Below are 23,002 nucleotides of genomic sequence, written 5' to 3'. Positions count from 1 at the left end.
TGGGCAGTAGTCAGACAGTCAATTTGTTCTATTATTTTTCTATCACTCCATACCTTATATGGCCATGCATAACATTGCACACTGTATGTGACCTACTTTCCGTCCATTTATCCTGGTACACTTGTGGAAGGAGCTTCACATTATGTTTATTGTAATTCTTGCATGGATTTGATTAATATATATGCACATAATAACAGAATAATTTGATAATTATGTAATAAGTAATTCTTTGGTAAAGAGACATTTAAATATGCACGGAAAAACAGATAAAATAATAAAGCAATATATATACAGGATAATTAGTAGCCCTGAAATGATTATATTATACTAACTAATACAATTTGTGTAGATGAGTATATTAAGTCAGTAAGTGTGCCCCTTCATTTTTAGGTGAACACCTTCCATAATCCATAAACACTATTGGTTCATTATTAAAGGCAGATAAAGGTCAACTTTAGATGAAGGACAGTACAGATACAACAAGATAACCGATGAAAACATTTAAAGATTGCTTTGTGTTTGTGTAAACTAAAAGGAACCTTCTAACACATCTCAGTATCCTCTGTCATGCCTCTTCCATATTCTGTTCTTAGGGTGAACAAATGAGGCTGGGTGCTCCCTTCTCTAACCATATATTGCATTAAGCACTGCCGATGAGTATTATTATTTCCATACAACCCTGCTAGAAAACAAACAAATCTTTTCACATATTTACTATAGACGTTTTGCTTTTAATTTTTTTTCTGCAGATTTTGTCATCCATAAAAAGACATGAAGCAAGCGCTGACTATTTCTTGATGGAAGAAAAATGTTTTATATCAAAGGACAAAAATGAGTGTAAAAAACCTCCATTCCAAAGAGTGATTGGCCCAGAAGAAGACATCCTGCAAATTCTAAACAGCTGGTTCCCAGAAGAAGGCTATGTGGGAAGGATCATTCTTAAAACTCAGGAAGAAGTATGTTCACTTCAAGAATAGAAACAATAAACTTTTTTTTTTTTATTTTAAGCTAAATGTCTGGCACATATGCATTCATTAAGAAAAATCATAAAACATATTTTTCCACTAGTTTAAATCCTAAATGCTGTCTTGGGGGGAAGAGGGCGGTCGTGTTTTTGTGTATGTTTTCCCCCGGTTGTAGTTGAATTGCTTTATAATGTTGCTTTGTGACTGTGGTGGGGACATTACACTATAAATAAGGTGGGAACATGTAAATAGTTCTGTATGCTCCTCAGCACAATCACATTTTGTTTGCAATGTGTTTGTTGCTTGATGGTAAATATGCAATAATTATAAACTGCATGGGACACCACAGATCAGCTTTGAATATATCCTAGAAGTAAAAGGTAAATATACTATAAAGGTAAGTATACTATAGGTAAATATACTATAGTATAAAGGTAAAAAAAAATACTTAGGGTTTTTACAGGCACTAAATGTTCTTCCCCTAACTATCAACCCATAGTGACCAGTATGATATAAATATATAATAAGGGATCTTGCAGTGGACGGATGGCACCCTGCATGTCTGACGTCTGTAGATAGCTGAGGAGTGCACATACTGTACATTTTTGTATTATGTTTTATTGATAGCAGCTGGCAGTCCTGTTGATGTTTTATTATTATCATGTACTCTTGCTTTAGAATCTGAATGACAGAAATGTAGCAGTGGAGGAAAAGGAAGAGAAGGAGCTGTCTGTCAGTTCGGATGATGAGAGTTTTTTTGTCCAGGTACACGATGTCTCTCCTGAACAACCACGCACTGTTATACGAGCATTACGATTCAGTACGGCACAAGACGTTATTCAGCAGGTAATTGGAATGTCTCTTGCAGTTTCAAGAAACTCCTCTAAACAAACCAATTTATTTTTTCTCTAAATTAATTTTGCTTATGAATATTTTTGCTTATGAAGAGTGAACATTTATGAGTATAAATTATATAAAAGATTTCTAATCTCGATCCTGCTGTGCTTTTGATGTTTTACTTAATGTGACACTGCTTTTCTTATATCTACAATAAGTGGTAATTCTGTAGCTTTCTTACTACTCAGCGGTTCAATCAGTAGACTTCATTGATGAATTCCAAATGTTAATCAACAGCTGCCAGTATTTTTATTGTTTTATAAACACATAGTATCCTTCCATGTATGTAGTATATTACCATCTGTCTGCCAGAAAGAGGTAACGCTCATATACATAGCAGCCCTGCCATGCAATTTTCTTCACCTGCACACCGCATGTAAACCAGGATGAACCATTGTAAGCCAAAAGTACATTTCAGATATCTGGTTACATGTGAAAAAAAGCACCCAGATTCCTAAATACAGTGTATGCTAGCTCTTTACTTAGTATAGAGGTAGAGGTCTACCTGGGATAGTGTCACCAATCATCAATCATTTGTATGCCTCATTGAGCAAGCTATTATCAACGTATTTGTGTGGATGTTGCAGACTTCGAGGGATTGCAGAGAAGAGCAAATAAATTAGTAAGAGGTATGAAAGTAGCTATGACTGTTTTTTTCTCTGTTCGTTAAATTCAAAAGAACTTTTTTTCATTTTATATGTAAAAATATGAATTTTCCTTCTGTTTGTTTCCTGTAGGCCCTCAGCAAAGCCAAATACTCATGTAGCATTCTGAATAACCCAAACCCAAGTGATTATGTGCTGCTTGAGGAAGTGACAAAAGAAACATCCAACAAGAAGTCATCAACTGCTAAAACATCACAGAGGGTCCTCTCTGACCATGAGTGTGTTTACCAGGCACAAAGCAAGTGGAAGGGAGCTGGGAAATTCATTCTGAAATTAAAGGAGCAGGTTCAGGTATAGTAATAAGCTGCAGAGATTTTGTGTGACACTTTGTGGAAGTATGCATAGAAGAGACATCCTTTCCAGGGGCTTAAGCTGGAATTTTACACCTCCTTAAATTTCACACAGGATGTCTGTATCATTTCCGGTAGGTCATCTTTTACAGGATTATATGTCTGCTATGCAGTCCAGTACATTTCACATGCAACCTGCCAGGCACCTGCTGTGCCTTGTCACAACCTCGTGTGTGTTCTTTGAAGATAGTATTACTGTGTCAAATATAACTCAGTGAAGGTTGAAGTGTGAACTGTTGTCCCCGGGAGACTAAAAAAACATGGTCACCTCACAACATGGCTACTTTATTTATTCTTTTACCCAGCCCAGATATACAAACAGAATCACACCTACCTACTTGATATTGGAACTTTTCTTTGTAAATAGTGAATTATCTTTTGGGATACATATTAAAAGTCACCTATCCACTAGAACTGAGTTGCAGAAAATTCAAATACTGAAAGCCTAATGTACAGAATTTTCTTTGCAGGCAGCCCGAGATGACAAGAAAAAAGGCATTTCAATTGCCAGCGAACTGAAGAAACTAGCAAAATCAAGCCGGCAGTCTCGGAACTTCACACTGTCACCTCAGATCATGTCATCAGAAGGTACCCAGAATAAAGATGAAAAACCTGCATGCAGTTTGTCCTTCAATGACTTCAATGAATAGCAACTATATATGTGTGCATCATATTCCTTGCAGGTATGAGTGTTTTATCAGCTTGTTTTCTCATTCCTTCTTACCAGTTTGCATTTGTAAAATTAACTGTATAGATGAGCTACTTACAGTGGTGTGCATACAATATAAAAAAAGATTCAGTTTAGAAAAATAATCAGGTTATTGCACAAGCAATATTAATTATTTGGTTCTGTAAAGTGTTTATGGGTAATGCAGAAAAGATGTAGCTATAAGCTAATAAGTTATAATATGATACAAAAAATGAGATAAAAAAAAAAGGGAAAAGATGATGAAGAGCAAAGAGGGTTTTAGGCAATCAGATATTTTTAAGTGCTAGTTTTCACATACAAATAAAGTAAAATATCACAGTGACCCATAGTGGAATGCAGTTCCCGGCTGAGAAGGTCACATGAGTTGCAGGTCAAAATGTACAGCAGAACAGTTTCACTCCGAAAGAATTTCCTATTGGCCATTGAGATTGTAATCTCCCATCCAGGACACAAACTGTAGGACATACTTTCTCACCCCCCGAGTAAGTCCTTTTAGGCGAAATGCGTTGGGTTCGAGACTTACAATCCTCCTACAAGTACTTTAAACACAGTATTTTTATGGGGTAATGGACTATAATTAATGGATTAATAACCATTTATAATAAAAAGAATTTTGTATAGTATTCAGTCTAACAAAAAAAAGGGGTGAGACTGTAATTGATTTGTTTCCCTAATGTTATGATTCATCACTTTATTTGTTGGTAAAAAAAAAAACACTTAAAAACATTGCCTAAAAAACCCTTTTTAGCAGTTGGCAGCTATCCAAAGCTAGACTATCCAAAGTATTAGGAGTCAATTTTATTTTGTTTTTTTTTTTGTATTCGCACACATCACACACAACCAATAAATATTTAGGTACACAAACTGAACCTACTGATGGGAAAATTGTTAAGTAACCAACATGATTGTTTTATCCATCCATTCCTTTATCAACTAAAACATAGCGAACTGGCACCTGTAAAAAATTAACAATTTGGTGGTTAACACTTTCACCTCTGCAGTGCTGGATCATATGTTCCAATCTCAGCTGGGACACCAGCTACAAGGGGTGTGCACATTCTCCCCATGTCCGTGTGGATTTCTCCCACACCTCCAAAAACATGCAGTTAGGTTAAATAAGTACCTTCTCTTAGATTTGTACTTCCTACACACTTTTGACAATAAGGCCTACTAAGGTCAGGTTAACACCTAGCTGCCACAGCCATAATTTTAGTCTAAAACATGGGTTAGGACCTATTTAGTTTTTAATTACAGATTATTTATTATCTATGTTTCTGTTGCCATCACTTCCTTTCACAGTAATACCCCAACCTGACAGAATGTTACTTGGTCAGAGTGAGATTATCCGAAACTTGTTCCAGGTTCCCTTCTTAATTAGTCAATGGTGAATTTTCTGCTGCTTGTGGCTCCCTGGTAGAGATTTTTCTTTACTTTCTTACCCAGTGTTAGAAGATCTAAATTCAAAGTCAACATAACCAAGCGCATAGACAGAACCTCTTCTAACTCTATCAGAAAATGTAATAATCAACTTTACATTTCTCTGCATCAACCTATCTATGTCTTGGTTTTATTGTAAGCACGACAAAGTGTTTTGGGCATGATGCATGGTAGATTGCTTTTGGTATTTTGCATGTTTTTATTACTAATTGTGTAATAACTGAACCATTATTCATACAATATAACTGAATATACAGCTTGTGTCTGCGGGTTAGAATTGCCTGGTTATGGACAGTATAAGGCTGGTCATACACAGGAAAGGCCTAAAGAAGTACTATAGAAGAGTCCGTAAAAACAAAACAAAAAAATACTGGGATTTAGGTAGACTGTGAGTAGTTATTATATTAAATATGTTTGTAAATTGTAAAATGAGAAAAAGTACTGTTATATGATGAAATAACAGATAATAACCAAAACTTGTGTGTAAAAATGTTTTTTAGTAATATAATTAAATTGTCTGTTACAATCAAGCAACAAATGCAGTAATTAGGGTGTACAATTAACCAGCTCATTGCAAAATGTCATATTTAAGTACAGTTTCCTCTGTACATACGTTGTAAACCAGCTCAAAGAATGAAAAGCAAATGCCCAGAGCTGCTTGCCCTAACCTTCAGGTGTCTCAATGAGCAACCGGGGCAGATTGAAATGTAATGTCAGATTCTGACATTCCTGAATACTTTCTGGTACAATCTTGACGGGTGTGACCCCAGTCTTCTGAACCTCCCTGTGATAGGGTTACCCATCATGATAAAGGGACATTGAGGATGCCCCAGAACTCTGTTATAATTCCTTGTAAAAGGCTACATACAAATGCAAGATGCTTGATAGATTGTGATGATCTTAGGTGGAAATATAGCATGTGTGCAGCATTTTCCCACTGTCGTTTATCAATCAGTTGTGGCGCATCCATGGACAACCAAGGGGGTAAGGCTGCTGTGCTTTCCTATAGAGCACATAGCTTGGTGTCCCCTGTTCGTCCTCCATGGAACAGCGCTGGGTGTACAGTGCTTGTTTGTTCAAATGACGCCGGAAACAATCAGAATAGATTGTTTTCGTGTTAACTTCAGATCTAATCGGTTCTATTGGATTGGAAGTGAAATACTGCTTGTGCGTACTAACGGTTAGTAGCAACCAAATCCTTTCTAAGATGGTGATTGTTTGAGGATTCATTAGCTCATCAGTTCAGTAAAGCCATGACTTCCAGCATATGATTTACACACTAGTTCAGTAAACATGGAGAGAAAAGCTGTATTATATTGCTTTTGTTGCAGAAACCATTGGCTACTGTACAAGATGCTTGGCACAAAAATATACATTATCAGGACAAGTTTTTGTCATGCACAGGCCTCATGTAAATTGGGCAGATTAGAAATAAATATTGTGAGGCCATAGATGGTACAGCGATGTCTGTAGATCACTGAAGATGTACCTGTCGTTCTTGGTAAATGATCTTCCCCTTCCTAGCCCGGTGTGAGTATCATTGTCTCCCGAAGCTTGTCATTCATGGGAGAAATGATTGTATTATATAAGTTATGATCTCCCCATTGGGGCACAGCTGTAATGCAGAGTGCCCCAGGTAAGTATTTTATCAATGTTCCGGGCTGGTCCAGTTGTAATTTGTATGATGAGGAAAAGATATAATCGTTTCCCACCTTAGCTCACCTCAGGCATCGACTACAGATTGAACATATCAGCTGGAAATAAAGCTAAGGGTTTGCTCATTTCATAAGGGTATCTTTTAATCTGTTACTTTGTGGTTCTCTGTGTTGCTTAATCAGATAAAATAGGAGCTGCAGCCAAAAATTTCTTTTAGTATTGAGTATAAAAGGGTTAGAACACTGTAGATTTATTGCTGAGAGTCTCCCAAAGAGGGGAACGTATAGCAATAATCTGGTCAGAATTTGTTTTAGAATCCGATATTTTTGGCTGGAGTCTTGTTTTAACAAACAAAAAAAAAAAAAACCTCAGATTGTAAATATTCAGTATGTTCATTGTGTCTATCAATATGTATTGCAGATGACTGTATGTGCGATGGGGTGCAGAGCAGGAAAGAAGATCTGGATTCAGCAGATTTCAGAGCTGTATACATACACCCATCCTGCTGTAGGAAGCCAAACGCAGCATGGTACTATAAGCTACTTAAAAACTGGAAACTGCCAAAATGACACAAGGGCCAGTTCTTCTGGATTTCACATGAAGTTATTGCTGGCATCGGGGATCGCAGCGGATTTCCTTAAGCACGTTCTGCATATCGCCTGATATTTGGTGAGCTCGGTTCATGCAGAAGGATAAAGTGGTAGGCTTCCTAGTCTTGTGGTTGAAGTATTGTTAAGGGGAGAAGACTGGCATGTTTGCAGACTGCAATATGTTTCTTCATTTCTCTGCTATTATGTCATGTACGGACACTGTGTAAGATAACATTTTTTGCTTCTAAAGCTGAAATGAACCCCTTCCTCAGTCATGTCTTTCTACTGGTGGAAATGGTGACACATTTCAGAGCAGCTCAGTACACAGATGTCTTACATGGACACACTGCAGTTTTCACTTTTTTTTTTTGTAAAGGTATAAAATAGCACACATGCTGCAATGTTAGACACTGAAGTTATCAATAGATTATGAGTGCTTGTAAACAGATGATGTGCTTCAGCGGTTCTCATATTCTGTTTTGTAGCTGGTTCTTTTGTGGAATGTGACTTTGTATTTATTGAAGTATTGTAATGTCACGAATCACTTCCAGACCACTGACACACAAAGTATTTTATGACTGCTGTTTGTCTTGAAGTGTCAATAGGATTGAAATGATTTCATTTGTTTTATTTTGTCATCACAACTTTTGAGATTTTACTTTTTTTTTTTTTTTTTTAGTGATACCTAGCACCTTATGAATTTAGTACATAAAGCATTGAACACTTTTTTTTCCATTGTAAAAGATGCACCATGTATGTATATTATTTGTTTACAGAGATAGTTAATTTAATAGCCTTTGTGCATTGTATTCCTTTTCACACGTGAAGGGCCTGGGTGGCAGTGTGTATGTATATGGATCTCATTGCTCATACCAGTGACTGTATGTACATGTTTCATTGCCCTTAAAATTGTGTTTTCCTGCCATGGACTACATCTATACAGGGGATGGAGAACATCAACTTTTATGTAAGTTATTTTGTGATTTGTAAATTAGTCTTGCACAGAAGTTATTTCTGTAACATGACACTAATATGTTTGAAAAAATCCAAGCTGTAGACAAATAATGGTTTAGTTTATACACTCAGCCTCTAATCACTGCTTTTTAGACCCACAGATTACCAGAACTGAATCCTAATCATAATCATTTAATTCTATTGTATACTTTTATTTAAGCTGCAGTCCCAGATGAGGGAATGTGTATATTTTGTTTCTTGTCAAAGGGAATATGTGATTGAGCAGCTATGACGTTTCCACATTACCAGTCGTATCCCCAGTGCAGGGACAGGTTCGGGAAGCTGTGATGGGTATAACCTCTTGGTTGTCTCCATCCCCGCCAGTGTTTGTAGAGAAGTGGATGGGGTACAGTCACAGCTATGGTAGGTGAGGAGATATTTTAGCTGAGTATAATAATACTGTAATGAGAGTCAGGATACACGTGATGTAATTGTTGCAATCACGTTACACCTTTCGAGGTAAAGTTCTCTATAACTGTATTGTATAGTTTTATTTCAGAATCAGTTGTTATTTTAATTTACTAATACAAAGCTAGTATACATTTTAGCTGTCAGCAGATTTTATAACTATTTATATTTATTTTTTATTAAACATAAAAGAAGGCATGTCTGCCTATTAACCTAAACACTTAAAGGAAGGGTTATACAGACATACAAATGAGAAATTATTTAGCGTGGCAAGTGTTACATGAGCTATCGGGCCATCATTAATTTGTTTACTATGGCTCAGCACTTCCAGAAAGAATGGCACTTAGCCTATAGGTCACCAGAATGCCAGGGCATATTTGATGGTAAACTGCTTACAGTTTTAGTGTTTTCACATTCAGCTTATTTGTTCAATAATTATGCCTAGAGTTTACTTCTGTAGTGGAGTCATCTTAAAATTTCCAAACGAGGTTACTGACCGACAGCATCAAGTAATTATGTTGTCAGCGATGCAGAGAGAGCCTGTTATGTAAATTTCTTCCCCCGGAGTCTCGGCTTTAATCTGCATGAAATTACCAGCAGATCTCTGCAGTGGCTTGTAAATCGTCTGATATTCTGATACAATAATGTTCTTCATATTGGTTGATTTGGTCAAAGAATAAAAGTGAGTTTGGTGGCTTCAAGTGGAGAAGTCTTGGGAAGTCAGATTCAGGCTTTTGGGTTTTCATGTGTTTGTAACTGTAGTCCAGTATAAAAACATTGAAGCAATGGATGTGTTCTTACAATTTTTAATCCAGATTTTGAATGCATTTTGTGATGAGACATTCATTAGATGTTTCCATTGTTTGTTTGCTGTATTTGGGGGCTATTTGTTGGCAGCATTTTTCTATAGGTTGATTTTAGCCCATTTAATGAAGTGGGGAGTGAAATGTTGTGTGAATCTTTCCTTCCCCTGGGTCACCTCCCTAGAAATATAATTCATAAAGGAAGGTTTCACCATGTTTATAAGTGGAATAAGCCAAACCTTCGGATGCTGGAACTAGCAAAATTAGTTTTTTTAGTGTTTTATAAATAAACCCATTAGGGTCTGTTTTGTTAAAACTGAGATTTATAATGAAAATGAATGATAAGGACAGGGTGAAGAATCTACACAATATCTTAAAGGAAATATGGGCTGAGAGAGATGTAAGCTGCTAATACCGAGCACCTAAAATACCAGGACCCTGAATTTATTGGTCTGCAGATCATTGACTGAGAACAAGCATGCAGCAATTTAAGTCTGAACTCAGTGACTTTCAGGGGAGGTCAGGAATAGCAGCTTACGTTGTTCTCCTGTTACATGGTCCTATATAGCGACAACCTTTATGGCAACTAAACTTAACTATAATTACCCCAAGTTATATTGGCTCACTTCACACGGGAGCAGCAAAGGTAGTTACAATTTTTAAAACACATCCTTCTGCCAGACAAATGCTATTGGGGGTGAGGGGGTCTTTTGAAGATGGCACACAAGAAAGTCACTAATGTCCTATACAGTCTTAAATGTCAATGTCATTAATAAATTACTGATATCACAAATACCACATGGGCCTTATCCACAAATAGCTTTACTGTGTTCTTAGTGATTGTGTTTTTCTGTGATTGTGTCTGATGCATGTATTGAAGTGATTGGACTATTTCTTGACCTTCTTTGCCAGTTAGATATTTGGTGGTTTTGTAAATTAATCGTTTATTCTGGACTACTTTATGTATACAGACTTGAAACACAATTGTATTTGTATATGTTGAAAAATAAAGATGTCTGCTTCAGCAACAAACACAAACCCTTGGTATGTAATGAGTGGTTCTGTAGTAAATGTTGCCAGTCCGTCAGTTAAAAATACAGATTATTTTATTGAAATTGCTCACCTCTGCAGTTTTGTATGTACAATGAAAGGCACTATCCAAGGACTGATAAATGGCAAAGTTCTCCAATTGTTAAATAATAGGTCAGTCCAAATCTTTCAGATATGGTGGGAGATTCTCATTATGCTTCCAAGAGTTAGATGTGACAGAACTCCTCTTCTCACATCTGGGATCTCCGACAAAGGGACAGCCCATGAGAGATCCAACTCAGCAGCAATGGTGGTCTCATCCTTTCATTAGGAATTTCTCACCACAATCATGTAAACTGCTTGTTGTTTAGTACGGATGCAAAATCCAGCTCTACCGTGGAGGCTTTGCTTAGATGTTTCTCAATTAGCTCCTGTAAGTCCTCATTAAGCTCATAGGTTCTACTCTTCCCCTGCAAGAAAAAAAAAAAAAACACAATTAATAGGAACTTATTAATTTATAAATTAAGTTATTAAGTTTTTAGCTACAGCACATAGCTCTCCCATGCCTGAAGGACCCAACAATCAATCCAAGGTAAGCCCTAAGATAGTGAATAATCACATCCACCCAACAAATCCTCTGGAGCTGTATTAAAAGTGAATATTCTCTTCAGAGTGACATTTAAACAAATCGGTAGAAGGGGAACCAACATCTGTTTGACAGAACAGTTGTAAAGCAGTTTTAACATTATGCCTGCTGAATACATTTGAAATGCCACAAAGAAACAAATACAATATACAGACAGCTTTCTGACCACAAGTCTTGTAGTGCCCAATCACTTCAAAGCTTTTTTTTTTAACAACTTCACAGTTCTTATTTCAGAATGTTAAACTCATATCGAATTGGAAGTGCAGATTCACCTTAAACATCCCCACTACCAAGCTTTCAACAAACTCCAAGGAGTGATGTAGCCTGAGAGCAGCTTCTCAAACTTTGGTAATACCAATAATATGTTTGGCAATTGGATGCAGAGGCTGACTGGTTTCAACAAATGTTACTGATAATATGTAAGAACGAGAGTAAGGTTTTTTTCTTAGGTATAACACCACACAACCTCCCCTGAATAAAGCCCGACTGGTAAAATACTAACCTGGTCATGTCCTATACATACTGTGCAACCACAACCCTATTCATTACCATGGACAAGCCCCTACTAATAGTGGCCTAGCACAGCTTGTCAATGGGGCTGTAGGAAAGGCGCCCAACCTGGATATTGTACTTGCAAAAAGCTTTGTGGTTCTGCAGGACCACGCCGTCATGTAAGTGGAGAATTTTACCCGATGGGTTACACTCGGGGTGGCTGGGGGCCTAACTGCACTTTATGTCCTTTAAGTTAGAAGACCTACTGGGAGAAGAATTATCTGAACATTTTTAATTTCTCACCTCTTTAAGCTATTTTCAAACTTACTGTTGTGATGTTAATCAACAGAGCAGCACAGCTTTTACAAGGTGCACAATGTGTTTGGGATTTCAAGTGGTGTAATTACTCTTGGTACTGCTGCCTGTATTCCTGTTCCCTCCCCTGTACTCTGACTCTCATTACCTGTACAGAACACGAGGGGGAACTTTGTGTCCTGGGGCCATCAAAACAGCGAGGAAGAAGCTCTAAGCTTCCCCCATTTTATCTAAACTATATATAAAAAGAACTGGGCTAACGGCTGTGTACAATTTATTTATACAGCAGTAAAACTAAAAACAAGTAATGGTTTTCAATTTTCTTAGGGCAAAAAATGAAATGTTAAATTAATTTAGAATTAGGTGTCAAAATTGTAATTAATATTTATTTCAGTGTCTCCAATACTTGATAAGTTTATAACCATGCACTGAGCTTTAACAGAGAAAAGCTTGTAGCAGTGTTGTTGTAGTATCACAGGACCCCTGAAATCCCGGGGTGCTGTGATGTGCATATTCTGAATAGAAGTTAATACCCTAACCCTACCCCTCGGTCCTAACTGACATTGCAACAATTACAAGGATTTAAGAACTGAAGAATGGACTAATCTTTGTAATATTTTATTATCTTCCCTTAGTTAGTTTAGTTGGTATGTACTCTCCAAATGAGAATTTCTGAAATTAGACAAGTGCAACCTCCTACATAATTGCTCAGCTTGGGTTCCTCTCAGCTTGAGGTGTTAGGGGTTTATTACAGCAGCTGAACTGTTCCTGTCCAGCTGTTGCCTTATATCTTTGCACACTTTTAGCCGTGTAGATCAAAAATATCTGAAATAACTGTTCCCATAGCAACCACATTCAAGCCTGCAATGGATAATAAGGGTTGGAGAACGAGTGATTCTATGTGGTTACACAGTTTTGATTTTAAACAACCTGATAAATAAGGTCCAGGATCTGATGGATGGCATTGCGTTGACCATACCGGGAATGAAATGCAGCATGTGGCTGGCTGCAGTAGGAAAACACAAACTCCTGTCTAGATGTGATAAAAGCTGACCAGTGAGGTCGCCGCCATGCCATACAGCTTCACTGTACACACACTTGCTGCAAATCATGAAAATAAACAAATCATACAGTGACTGTCAGATAAATACCTTTATCCTGGGCACTGATTCAGAAACTGGAGGATTGAAGGTCATTTCATTTATACTGTAGTCATTGAATAATTCTGTAGCAGACCTAAAAAATATTAAATACATACGATTAGGATGGAAAAGCACAAGAAAATGTATATTTGCTGGTTAGTGATTCTAGAAACAAGATGTGCAGCACCTGTAGGAAGGACTGTGGTTGGTAGAACTACAACAGAGCGTTCCTTTTGTACAAACCTTACCTGCGGCTATATGATGCTCCCAACGCTGCTGAACCTTCCGATGGAGCCCCAGCACAAAGGTGAGCCGCTAATATCCGAACAACAGGATGGAAATGTCTCTGAAATCACATAAATATATTGTTACTAATATTTAAGAAGCCTTATTCAGAACGGCATCAATACACACAGCATGTGCTGGCTCTGTAGAATGCTCCTAAACTGAATAAACACATCAATGTCACATAATAAACTTCTGTTATCACAAGTTTGATCGCAACACATTTGCTGGTCAGTCTAAAACTGGAGCACATGAAAGATAAAAACTGACTTCTCGATAATGATTCTAGATCTCAAGAAATTAATCTTCATAGGGTCATGTTTTTCACACAACGCTGACAGCTCAGCATACCATTACATTTTCTGCACAGTTCTACTTCACTCTGAAGTCATGAAGCAGCACAAAATAAAACCCGAAGGATTGAGCATTTTACATTAGAAGGTAAGTGTCTAAGGATCCTCAGATAATCAGAATAAATTGCAATGGCAATTAATGGATATTCTGACAATAGATATGTACAATACATTGATCTAATCTCCGCACATAGGCTGGTGGTATTAGTCAGAGTCCTACTTTCCTTATTGGATAATGCTGAATAGAGTTTGATTTGTATATATTATGGGGAAGCGCTATACTAGCTATGCATTTGTAAAATTGTATGTTAAGTTTGGAAATTGTACACATCCCTGCCAAGCTGTATAGCCAGCTTATGTGCCAGGTTAATCGAAACAGCTAGGTCGTCACCCCCATGCCAGCCTGTAAATGGACAGCAAAGAAGCAGTATCAGAGGAGATTAGGTTCTATCAGTACTGAAATAATTCAGAGCAGCGTTATAAATTGGGTTTGCTTCACTTGGTCAGGTCTGGGTTCAGAAACATTATATTCCCAAACAACAGTGTCTGCTGACTGTCCTAAGGACCAGGTATTTACATCAGTGGATTGTTTCTTCATGGCACATCATATTCCAAGATGAAAATGCCAGGATTCCTAGAAGTGACCAATCCATGTGTGAAAATGATGTCTCATGGTCCCTGAACTCTTCTTTTTACAGAGTCCAGACCCCTAACCTCATTGAGAATCTTTGGTATGTGCTAGAGAAGAATCCATGCAGCAGTCCAACTCTTCTATCGTCAATAAATGATTTTGGGAAAAATGAATGCAACTGTTTTCTTTGGCCAGGCATTGCATAGTTGGAGTTATGACCAGCTCGTGTAACTAAGTGGCAGATGAGGACAGGGCCATCCAAACACGTCCAAGATAGATCACCTGGAAAGAGCACCTTACACTTATTCATAAACCCTCTGTTGTGTCTAAGAGATCTATTGTCTCATTGATGGACACGCTGACAGGGCCCAAAACACAAATTTTCGCTTACGACGTCTACAGACCTGATGGACTATTTTACTAAGATTTGTCAAGACGTCCCTAGCTGACAGATTTCCCAACTGCCTTATCACTCATCTCTTTCCAAGCCCTAAAAAAAACATGCTCTGTAGGTCCATACATTGGATTGTACATTTGCATCTATTGTCTGCTTTTTTAATTATTCAAGCTTATAAGTACAGACGTGTCTTTAGTCCAACTTCTTATACAAATGAATTGAACCAAAAAAACATATGGAATGTATGGAACCCCAAGGCTTTATATTTATGTCAACGCCTTCCTAATTTATTTATGAAGGGCAGGGACCTCTCCTCCTCCCTGGTCATAGTTTGTCATTTGCTACCTCTATTTAATGTACACCACTGCATAATAGGTTGGCGCTATAATAATAATCGGTCAACAATAAAGAGGGTAATTCAGATTGCTAAAACATAAATATTCCAGATACAATAGTTATGGGGCAGAGTTTTCTGAATTACCTGTAAGCAGTGCAGCTCCCACAGTGCTGTATTCTGTGCATTGCAGTATTCTGGCTCCTCCAGCTCTGGTAGGTAAAGTCCACTTCCTTGGGATTCATTGTCTAACAGAATGTCAGTTTTCGGGAATGTCTGAAATTATACATCAACTACATCAAAAGCGGCACAACTAATACATCAATCAGTATAGCTTGAATCGGCAGGCTACATGGAAACACAAAGCAATGTGATTATATATGTGTATATATATATGTTCCTGGAAACCAAAACCTCAAACAATACTGTGACTGGGAACACCAAATGTCTGAATAGTGAAAATGGAAAGACATGTGCACACAGCTGAATGAGGGGTGTAGAGCTGCTGGGGATTTAATAGATTATAACCTCATAGCATAAAGGCCCATCTACAGAACAAACCTGAGAAGATATAAAACGACGGAGGACATAAAAGGCTTAATAAACTAGTAAAATTGACAAATTCAACTTTTTTCAAACTAACTTGTCTTCATGTACATGTCTAAATTACCTATTGTGCCAAGAGGAAATATCTCATCCATGCTTATTTATATGTTAGCATTGTATACACAGCTGCATCTATAAATAAAGTAAAATGGAAATGTCTTGCTGGACACAACGGATGATTAAAGAAGTCTGACAAGTCCCAGGAGACAAGAAATCCATGAGCATTAAAAATTGCAGGCCTCCGTGTGCTGTATAGTTATACAAGTTAAACTATAAAGAACAAATCAGTAGCCTCAATCTTGATTGTGTTTTTTAAAAACCTGTCAGTACTTGGTGAAATATCATGGCAGGTTTGATGAGGGGGTGACACTACATACCCTGAATGGTATTGGGGTACTAATACCTGGCATAGCAACTATTCAAGGCTGTTTAGTTTGGGGGTTTCCTTTAAGCCCAATTAAGTGACTTACTAAGCATAGAAAATCCCCATAATAGCTGCCCACAGCTGGGGATGTAACTCCTCTTCGGGTGGTTTGTTGTACTGGGCAGGTCAATGAATTGTTTGTAGTTTATAGTAAATATAAAGTCTGATAAGACACTAAAACTAATTCAATGTACTGGACCACACTGACATTCGTTACATCTATTTTCACTGAATTAAGTTCCTGTGTGTTCAGGAAGATTATCTTCACCAGGGACCATAGTTGAAAATTAATTCAGAGTCAATCAATAATTAAATAGCAATGGTTATATATCTATTGTTTAAATTTCTTTGAAACCTAACAAGTCTGACTGATCCAAATATCAGAGTATAACGCTGGAGGTTACTTACTTGCAGGAGTCCTCTGTTGGTGGAGAGGATGCCAATAGAGGAATTGGGAAGTACATGCAGCGCCAGAATAGAAAGTCTTTTTACAAAGGCCAAGGCTCTCTGTTGGGAAACTTGTTTCCTACGCTTTGTCAGCATCACTTCCAGACACTGGAGAGCAATGAGCGTGTCGTCATTTGTAGAGCCTGCAAATCAATAACTCCATCAGTTCACACAAATAATAATAAAAAAAACTCACATATTCATGTAAAAAGTATGTACACTGCATGTAAATTGTTCTTCCTGAACATATTTAAACTGCCAAACAAATCTTCAAACAGCTCCAACAAATAAAGATGATATAGTGATAGATGACATAGGCATACAATTCTTTTTGTATACTCGCTCTCAATCCAAATTAACAAAAATGCAGATGTGGAAAAACTTAGTACACTCCTTTATATACTACTACTTCAAATCCAGAAAATTGGTTGCCAATAACTAGATTTGCCTTAAGGAGTATGCAAGAGGAACCCCAGATATTGAGGGCCTGGTGTGAGGTCATCAGACCAAAAGGTAAAGGGGAAATAGATTGTTCAATACAATGATGATCTGAAACACAACACACAAAGAAACGTCTCAAAAAGAGGAAATGGTGGGTTATGGGCTGGCTCAATCAAAGTCATGATTTGAATCCTGATGAAATTATAATAAAAATATAAAATAAATTATTATTTTTCTTGAATGTATTATTATTAAAGGACAATTGTTCTAGTTTTTTTTCTGCAAGTATATCAATCTTGGTGTGTAGGCACTGTTTGAGTAAATGTCTAAGGTTTACAAAATCTGCTGAAAGTCTACTTTTCCAAGCAGAATACAAACTTGTTACATTTGTATTCAATAATTGTGTAATACCAGATAGAAACACAGTATCAGTACTAAACAACCACAACAGATCACTTAAGTGGTTTTACTTCTTCTTGAGCGGTAATAGGTAAACTTGGTTGGTACCCAAACCCAATGCTTAGAGTGGAAGGACAACCAACTAAATATACATGAATATCCAGCGCCTGTTCTGTAATATTGGAACACCTCAGCACAGCACAATGCCACGCAATCCATATTTATATCCGCTCCTTCCAGACTGGAAGTGATCAGCTGGAAACCTTAATCTCTTGTCACTATAAGCCATGGTGTGTGGTCTCCTGAGAAATGGATGGTGTAATCTATGGCATTCCTTTTTGCAGATCTCGGTGCTTAATGTGTCAGGTAATGGCACACTTCTCCACTTGCTATGTGTACATTAAATGCATTAGAAATTACAGCGGAAAAAGACTTAAAAATATAAATGTTTTCCACACCAACCATTCAGACTTCATGCTGCATTCACTGGCAATATAAAATAATTGCAGCAGACAATCGCCTGCACATCTGCATCAGCAATAAGAGCGGCACATCATATATAATATTACATGCAAGTGCTAAACAGCCATAAATCTCTAAAATGAACCCTCAACACAAATACAGCCGACAAATGGTGTCAACCACTAAAAAAGCAATAAGTTCAGATCAGACATACCAGTCATACAGAACTAAAATATAGGTGTATAGACAATGATATACAACAGGATGATCCTAATTTTAACAGGGAAATGTACAGGTAACTCACACTCCCTTTACAGAAAGTAAAATTCTACTTTGGTTTCAGACTTTCCTAATATTATGTATTCTGTGTCTGGCTCTCATGAATGGAAACATGGAGCACATTCTGTTCCAGAAGAACAAGACAAGAAATGTATTAATGATACACTTTACTTGGACAAGTTCATTATACAGCTTGCACTGTCCAGACACTGCACAAATGCATGGAAGAACAAATCCTATATTTTGTCTTATCAATACACTGCAATGTACAGTACAGAGCAATCTGCAGCTCAGGACCGGTTCACAGCATTACTTGTGTGACCTACAAGCAGAGCGGAGAGAATACAGCTACAACTTGTGGGATCTCTCTCATGTGAAAGGTCATGAGAAATGGCTCTGCTATATTCCTCTGGCGTCCAAGGGATCTTCAGCTGAGAAAATGGGAAATCCCAGACAGTCTGTGCCAAAACATGTGCGTAAATGTGCAACAGTACACAAGTGTAGAACAGTTCTCTGCAGAGCCTCTTCTTGTGTGATTATATATATTTATCTGGGTATTATACCCAATGCCAAAACTGCTCAGTTTAGCTAATTCAATTTGTATTCCCTCCTAAGAAAAAAAGATGGCAATAGCTGGGTGTAAATCAATGTGTATTTCTATAACGCTAATACATTACCCAGCGCTGTGCAGTCTACAAGGCAGGTGGTTTAGGGCAGCTTAAGACCTGCAGTGGCATCAGGCAATCTTATGCATTTCCCAGAAGTTGGCATCTTGAACCACTCACTGTTGCCCCATTCATTTTCTTTTAAGCTGATCTACATGTAGCGTCTTCTCCGGGCGTCAGTTTACTGGTATGGGGAAGCAGTAACCACACCGCAACCTGACTGCCAGTGCAAACATAGCCTAAGTGTGTCTCAGAAGAGCAATACAAACTACCAAACCAGTATGTAACTGGGATGCAGGAGAAACATGCATGCAAATCAAGGGGAGAACATACAAAACCCAGGCAGATACAGGTTGGGATCAAAGCCTAGTTATGCTGCTTTTAATTAAAAATTTTAGAGCACACTAATATTTATGTATATCATGATAACTAATCAATTAAATGTATTTATGAAACAGTATATAATTTACCTAAAAATTCCAACTTAAGAGATCCATAAACATACCTTGTGAAATCTAGGTTTCCACACCTTAATCTAGCACATTCCTGCCCACATTAATATTCGGCTTTCAGTTTACCAGACACAGACTCATGAGTCTTCCTCACTTGTGAACACAGTTACTATACAAAACAAAAGCCAGTGTCGCTCCTCCGAACATTCAAACTGAGTATGCTACAAATCATCAGATACACCTTCCTCCAGTACTATGCTCTTCAAGTTCAAGCTACATCTGGAATGTTCCAGCAAAGTTCAACCAGGAAATTCCACCCAAGTGACAGCAGTCTGCCCCCTACCAATGCCAACTTATCCAAGAATTAGAAAGCATCAGAGCAGCTGATAGGGTTACTGGGAATGACTTTCCTTATGTCTGTGCTGCAAAGCCTCTGCTTTTTGATCCACCAATCTCATTTAGATTTCTATAGCAGTTTCAAATATTATTGGTGGCTGCAAGAAATTTTTATTGCATCACTACTGTATGCGAGTGAAAAGGAGACAATATTGTCTTGTAAATTCCTATTGTACATCAAAACTCAAGGTGCTCACTTTCACAAATTACTGACAATGGGGACTGCACAGACCTGAAATAGGTTTTAGTAAGCCTGCCAGGCTTTCCAGATCAGGCATAGTAATTCCTGGTGGTGTCCATCCCCCTCCAACATTCCACACATTCCTATTGACTACCAAGGGAGCACATTATAGAGATGGGACTCAAGAATTTATAGTAATGAGGTGAGTATTGCAGCAAAGCAGGAGAGGACTGAAAGCCGTCTCAGGTATGTAAACCTTTTAGAGCCTGTGCTTTATGTCAGTCAGTATTTACCTTTTAGGTGAAAGGGTCACTTTTGGAACACCATTCAAAACTTCACAAACAACCTGTTTTAGATGTGTGTAACAGATCACAAAACATAACACGCACACCTAGGTCCTTACAGGTACTCAGCTCTGAATAGTATATGATGGCCTTATGTTCTCTTCAACATGTTTTGCATTACCCTATAAAAAATTGTCAATGGAAAAGCAAACCCTGTTTGAAGCTGCTCATCATGAGGTGAACTGCAGCACAAATGCACATTCATTCAATTCTGAATATGATTAGAAGTGTCCCCAAATCCATACAATGCACAAATGCCTCATGCCACAACATAAGCCTTGTTCAGGTGCAACCAAAAATGGTATTTATTCCTTAAAGGTCAAATGAATATAACTGGGTATTAAAGTAAAGATAACTGAGATTGTTAATCCAGGGAACATCTGATTGCCTCATGGGATCAGGAAGAATTTTTCCTGTTGGGGCAAATTGTACCAGGGGGTTTTTGCCTTCCTCTGGACCAACTATGTCCATAGGGTCTTATATCTGGGATATGTTTGTGTTCCTAGTGGTTGAACTTGATGGACCTTTTTTTAACCTATGTCCATCAATATAAGAATCTTGACTTGCTGTTGCTAGGATTTCAGTTTTCACCTTTTTAGTTAACAAAATTCTTTTGATGGAATAAACAAAATCTTGGTTACCTGCATGGAGCCCATACAGTGTCTTGTACAGATGACTGTAAAATTTCAAAGGGTCAATGTTGAGAACGTCACCTTTTAATAAAAGAAACAAATATTATACCATTTTCATACATAAGGTTCACTAAATGTATTGAAAAACAAAAGTTTTACACGGAAGCATTTTAGGAAAACCAATTGTTAAAACATAGTGACCATTTTAAAGGAAAAACCCCAAAGCCTGTACTTTAGGAGTGAAACGCGTTACCTTCTATTGCCTCTTGTCAATAAAGAGCTCCACGCTTCATATAAAAGGCACAAATTACCAAAACACAGGACACTTATTTTGTATCTTTACTTGCAACATTTGTTTTCCTTTCTATGAACTACCGTGTTTCCCCGAAAATAAGACCTACCCCGAAAATAAGACATAGCACTTTTCCCCCAACCTGCCCTAATATAAGACCTACCCCGAAAATAAGACCTAGTAGAAAAAAAGACCTAGTGTGTTTTTGGAAGCCCAAAAAAATATAAGACAGTGTCTTATTTTCGGGGAAACACGGTATATTCATTATCTTGTAATATGCATTTTAATGTGCATGAAAATATGACTACTCCTGCCGAATCATAGCCCCTTCCTCTTCCAGGCAGGTACAACACCTCACGTATGTATTACATCTATCTTGCAGTTTGCTTAGATGCGCAGGCTATAATGTGGCCAAATTATCGAGGTTGAGTGAAGAATTTTACGTGAAAAAGTGTTGAGCAACACCTTCCCCAGTGATTCCATTTTTATAAAATTAAACTTATACCATTGGAAAAATAAATTAAATATGCCAAGCCAAATAACTATATAACCATCAGTACTGTTTTCCCTGCAAAGCTACTTGCTTTTACCACAACCCATTTTCACCTATTATGAGGAGATATCAAAAACATAATATCAGACAATTGCTGACTGGATGCACTAAACTGTGAGCAGGGATTTGTGCCGATATCACTCCCTTCAATCCAGAGAAATCTTTTTCCCTTGTACACAAGTCAGCCCTGGCAGACCCTCCAGAATTGGAATGCTATTTAACTTTCAAGCATCTGCCATACAGAAAAGGTTTTGCAATGTTTTGTCTGCAGGGTGAACTTTTTTTTTCTTTAAAATCCAGCAACCCCTGAAGCAAGGAATAAAAAAAAAACAAAGAGGTTGGCAGACAAAGCTAATCGAAACCAAACTAAAGCAGCAACTATCGGATTAAAACTTTTTACCTGTAAATAGGTTACAGGTGCTAGAGGGTTAAACAAGTCTGATCCATACACATCCACATCCAGAAGACAATTTTAAAGGTCTGAACAGGAGATCCTCTGGAGCCCAAATTATCAGACAGCAATTTATCAAACCATAGACCAGGACCCTAGCAAGGGTTTCTACACGGTCTTCTGGCTGGGAGATTTATAACTGTGCACAGCAATACCGCTTTCCACAGAGGGGGGTTTCTGATTTTTTGGAGAAATGCTTTGCTCTTAGCTGTTCAACTATGGCATCATTTTAGATTCTGGAACAACAACAGGACCAGGTGTGACCTTCAGAGGAAACCTGTCTGATAACTGCTTACACCCAGAAAGAAACCGGCAGACAAGGCTAAAGGGCAAAGTTTTGCTTTGGGCAGGATCCACTCTTGTTGCTCCTGAATGGGTGCTGCCCGGTCACCAATGTCCAAATGTTCGACTAGATCCATAATAGACAACCTCCCAATGGGATGATTCAGAATAGCAAAAACTACACTAAACTACACTACACTGACATTTCTGAATGCAGAATCTTCTAAAGATCAAAATGATTACACTTATAGAGTGCCAACAATTCCTCCCAAGATCGGTAGTCTGGTGTTTGACATTTACTCTCTGACTACAGAATTGGATAGGTGACCACCAGAACAGGAGCCAACTGGACATCAGCATCTGATAGCTCAAGGATATTCTCATCTTGTCCCACAACAACCTAATGTTGTAGTCTGGAAGAAATATGAACTGGTGGAACTGTTTGAAAAGAGACTAACAACAGATTGTCAACTCTCATGCAATAGCTGAAGGTCAGCCAATCCTCAGTCTGAAGAGTTTGATAAGACAGAAGTTAAGCTGCGTACACACCTGCAATTTTTCTCGTTGGAAAGGATCTT

At 37.8% G+C, this 23,002-nt stretch overlaps 2 protein-coding genes across 3 annotated transcripts in view; one reads left to right on the top strand and one right to left on the bottom strand.

Moving 5' to 3' along the window:
- Positions 1-7,233, top strand: part of PLCE1 (phospholipase C epsilon 1) — a 149,507-nt gene extending 142,274 nt beyond the window's left edge. For both annotated transcript variants that reach the window (XM_072424415.1, XM_072424414.1), the window contains 5 exons: positions 750-956; positions 1,644-1,811; positions 2,600-2,818; positions 3,348-3,560; positions 7,100-7,233. In XM_072424415.1, the coding sequence (XP_072280516.1) occupies positions 750-956; positions 1,644-1,811; positions 2,600-2,818; positions 3,348-3,527 (774 nt within the window). In that variant the 3' untranslated portion in view covers positions 3,528-3,560; positions 7,100-7,233. The remainder of the gene's footprint in view (positions 1-749; positions 957-1,643; positions 1,812-2,599; positions 2,819-3,347; positions 3,561-7,099) is intronic.
- A 3,348-nt stretch (positions 7,234-10,581) lies between these two features.
- NOC3L (NOC3 like DNA replication regulator) overlaps positions 10,582-23,002 on the bottom strand; it is a 32,923-nt gene continuing 20,502 nt past the window's right edge. The window contains exons 16-21 of the mRNA XM_072424416.1: positions 20,856-20,927; positions 16,557-16,738; positions 15,266-15,394; positions 13,367-13,464; positions 13,128-13,212; positions 10,582-10,993 (exon numbers count right to left, since the gene is read on the bottom strand). Coding sequence (XP_072280517.1) covers positions 10,871-10,993; positions 13,128-13,212; positions 13,367-13,464; positions 15,266-15,394; positions 16,557-16,738; positions 20,856-20,927 — 689 coding nt within the window. The 3' untranslated portion in view covers positions 10,582-10,870. The remainder of the gene's footprint in view (positions 10,994-13,127; positions 13,213-13,366; positions 13,465-15,265; positions 15,395-16,556; positions 16,739-20,855; positions 20,928-23,002) is intronic.

The sequence above is a fragment of the Pyxicephalus adspersus genome, chromosome 10 (assembly GCF_032062135.1).
Source record: "Pyxicephalus adspersus chromosome 10, UCB_Pads_2.0, whole genome shotgun sequence".
NCBI classification, from domain to species: domain Eukaryota; kingdom Metazoa; phylum Chordata; class Amphibia; order Anura; family Pyxicephalidae; genus Pyxicephalus; species Pyxicephalus adspersus.
Note: the sequence above shows the minus strand (reverse complement) of the source record. Positions and strands in the feature narration are given on the sequence as shown.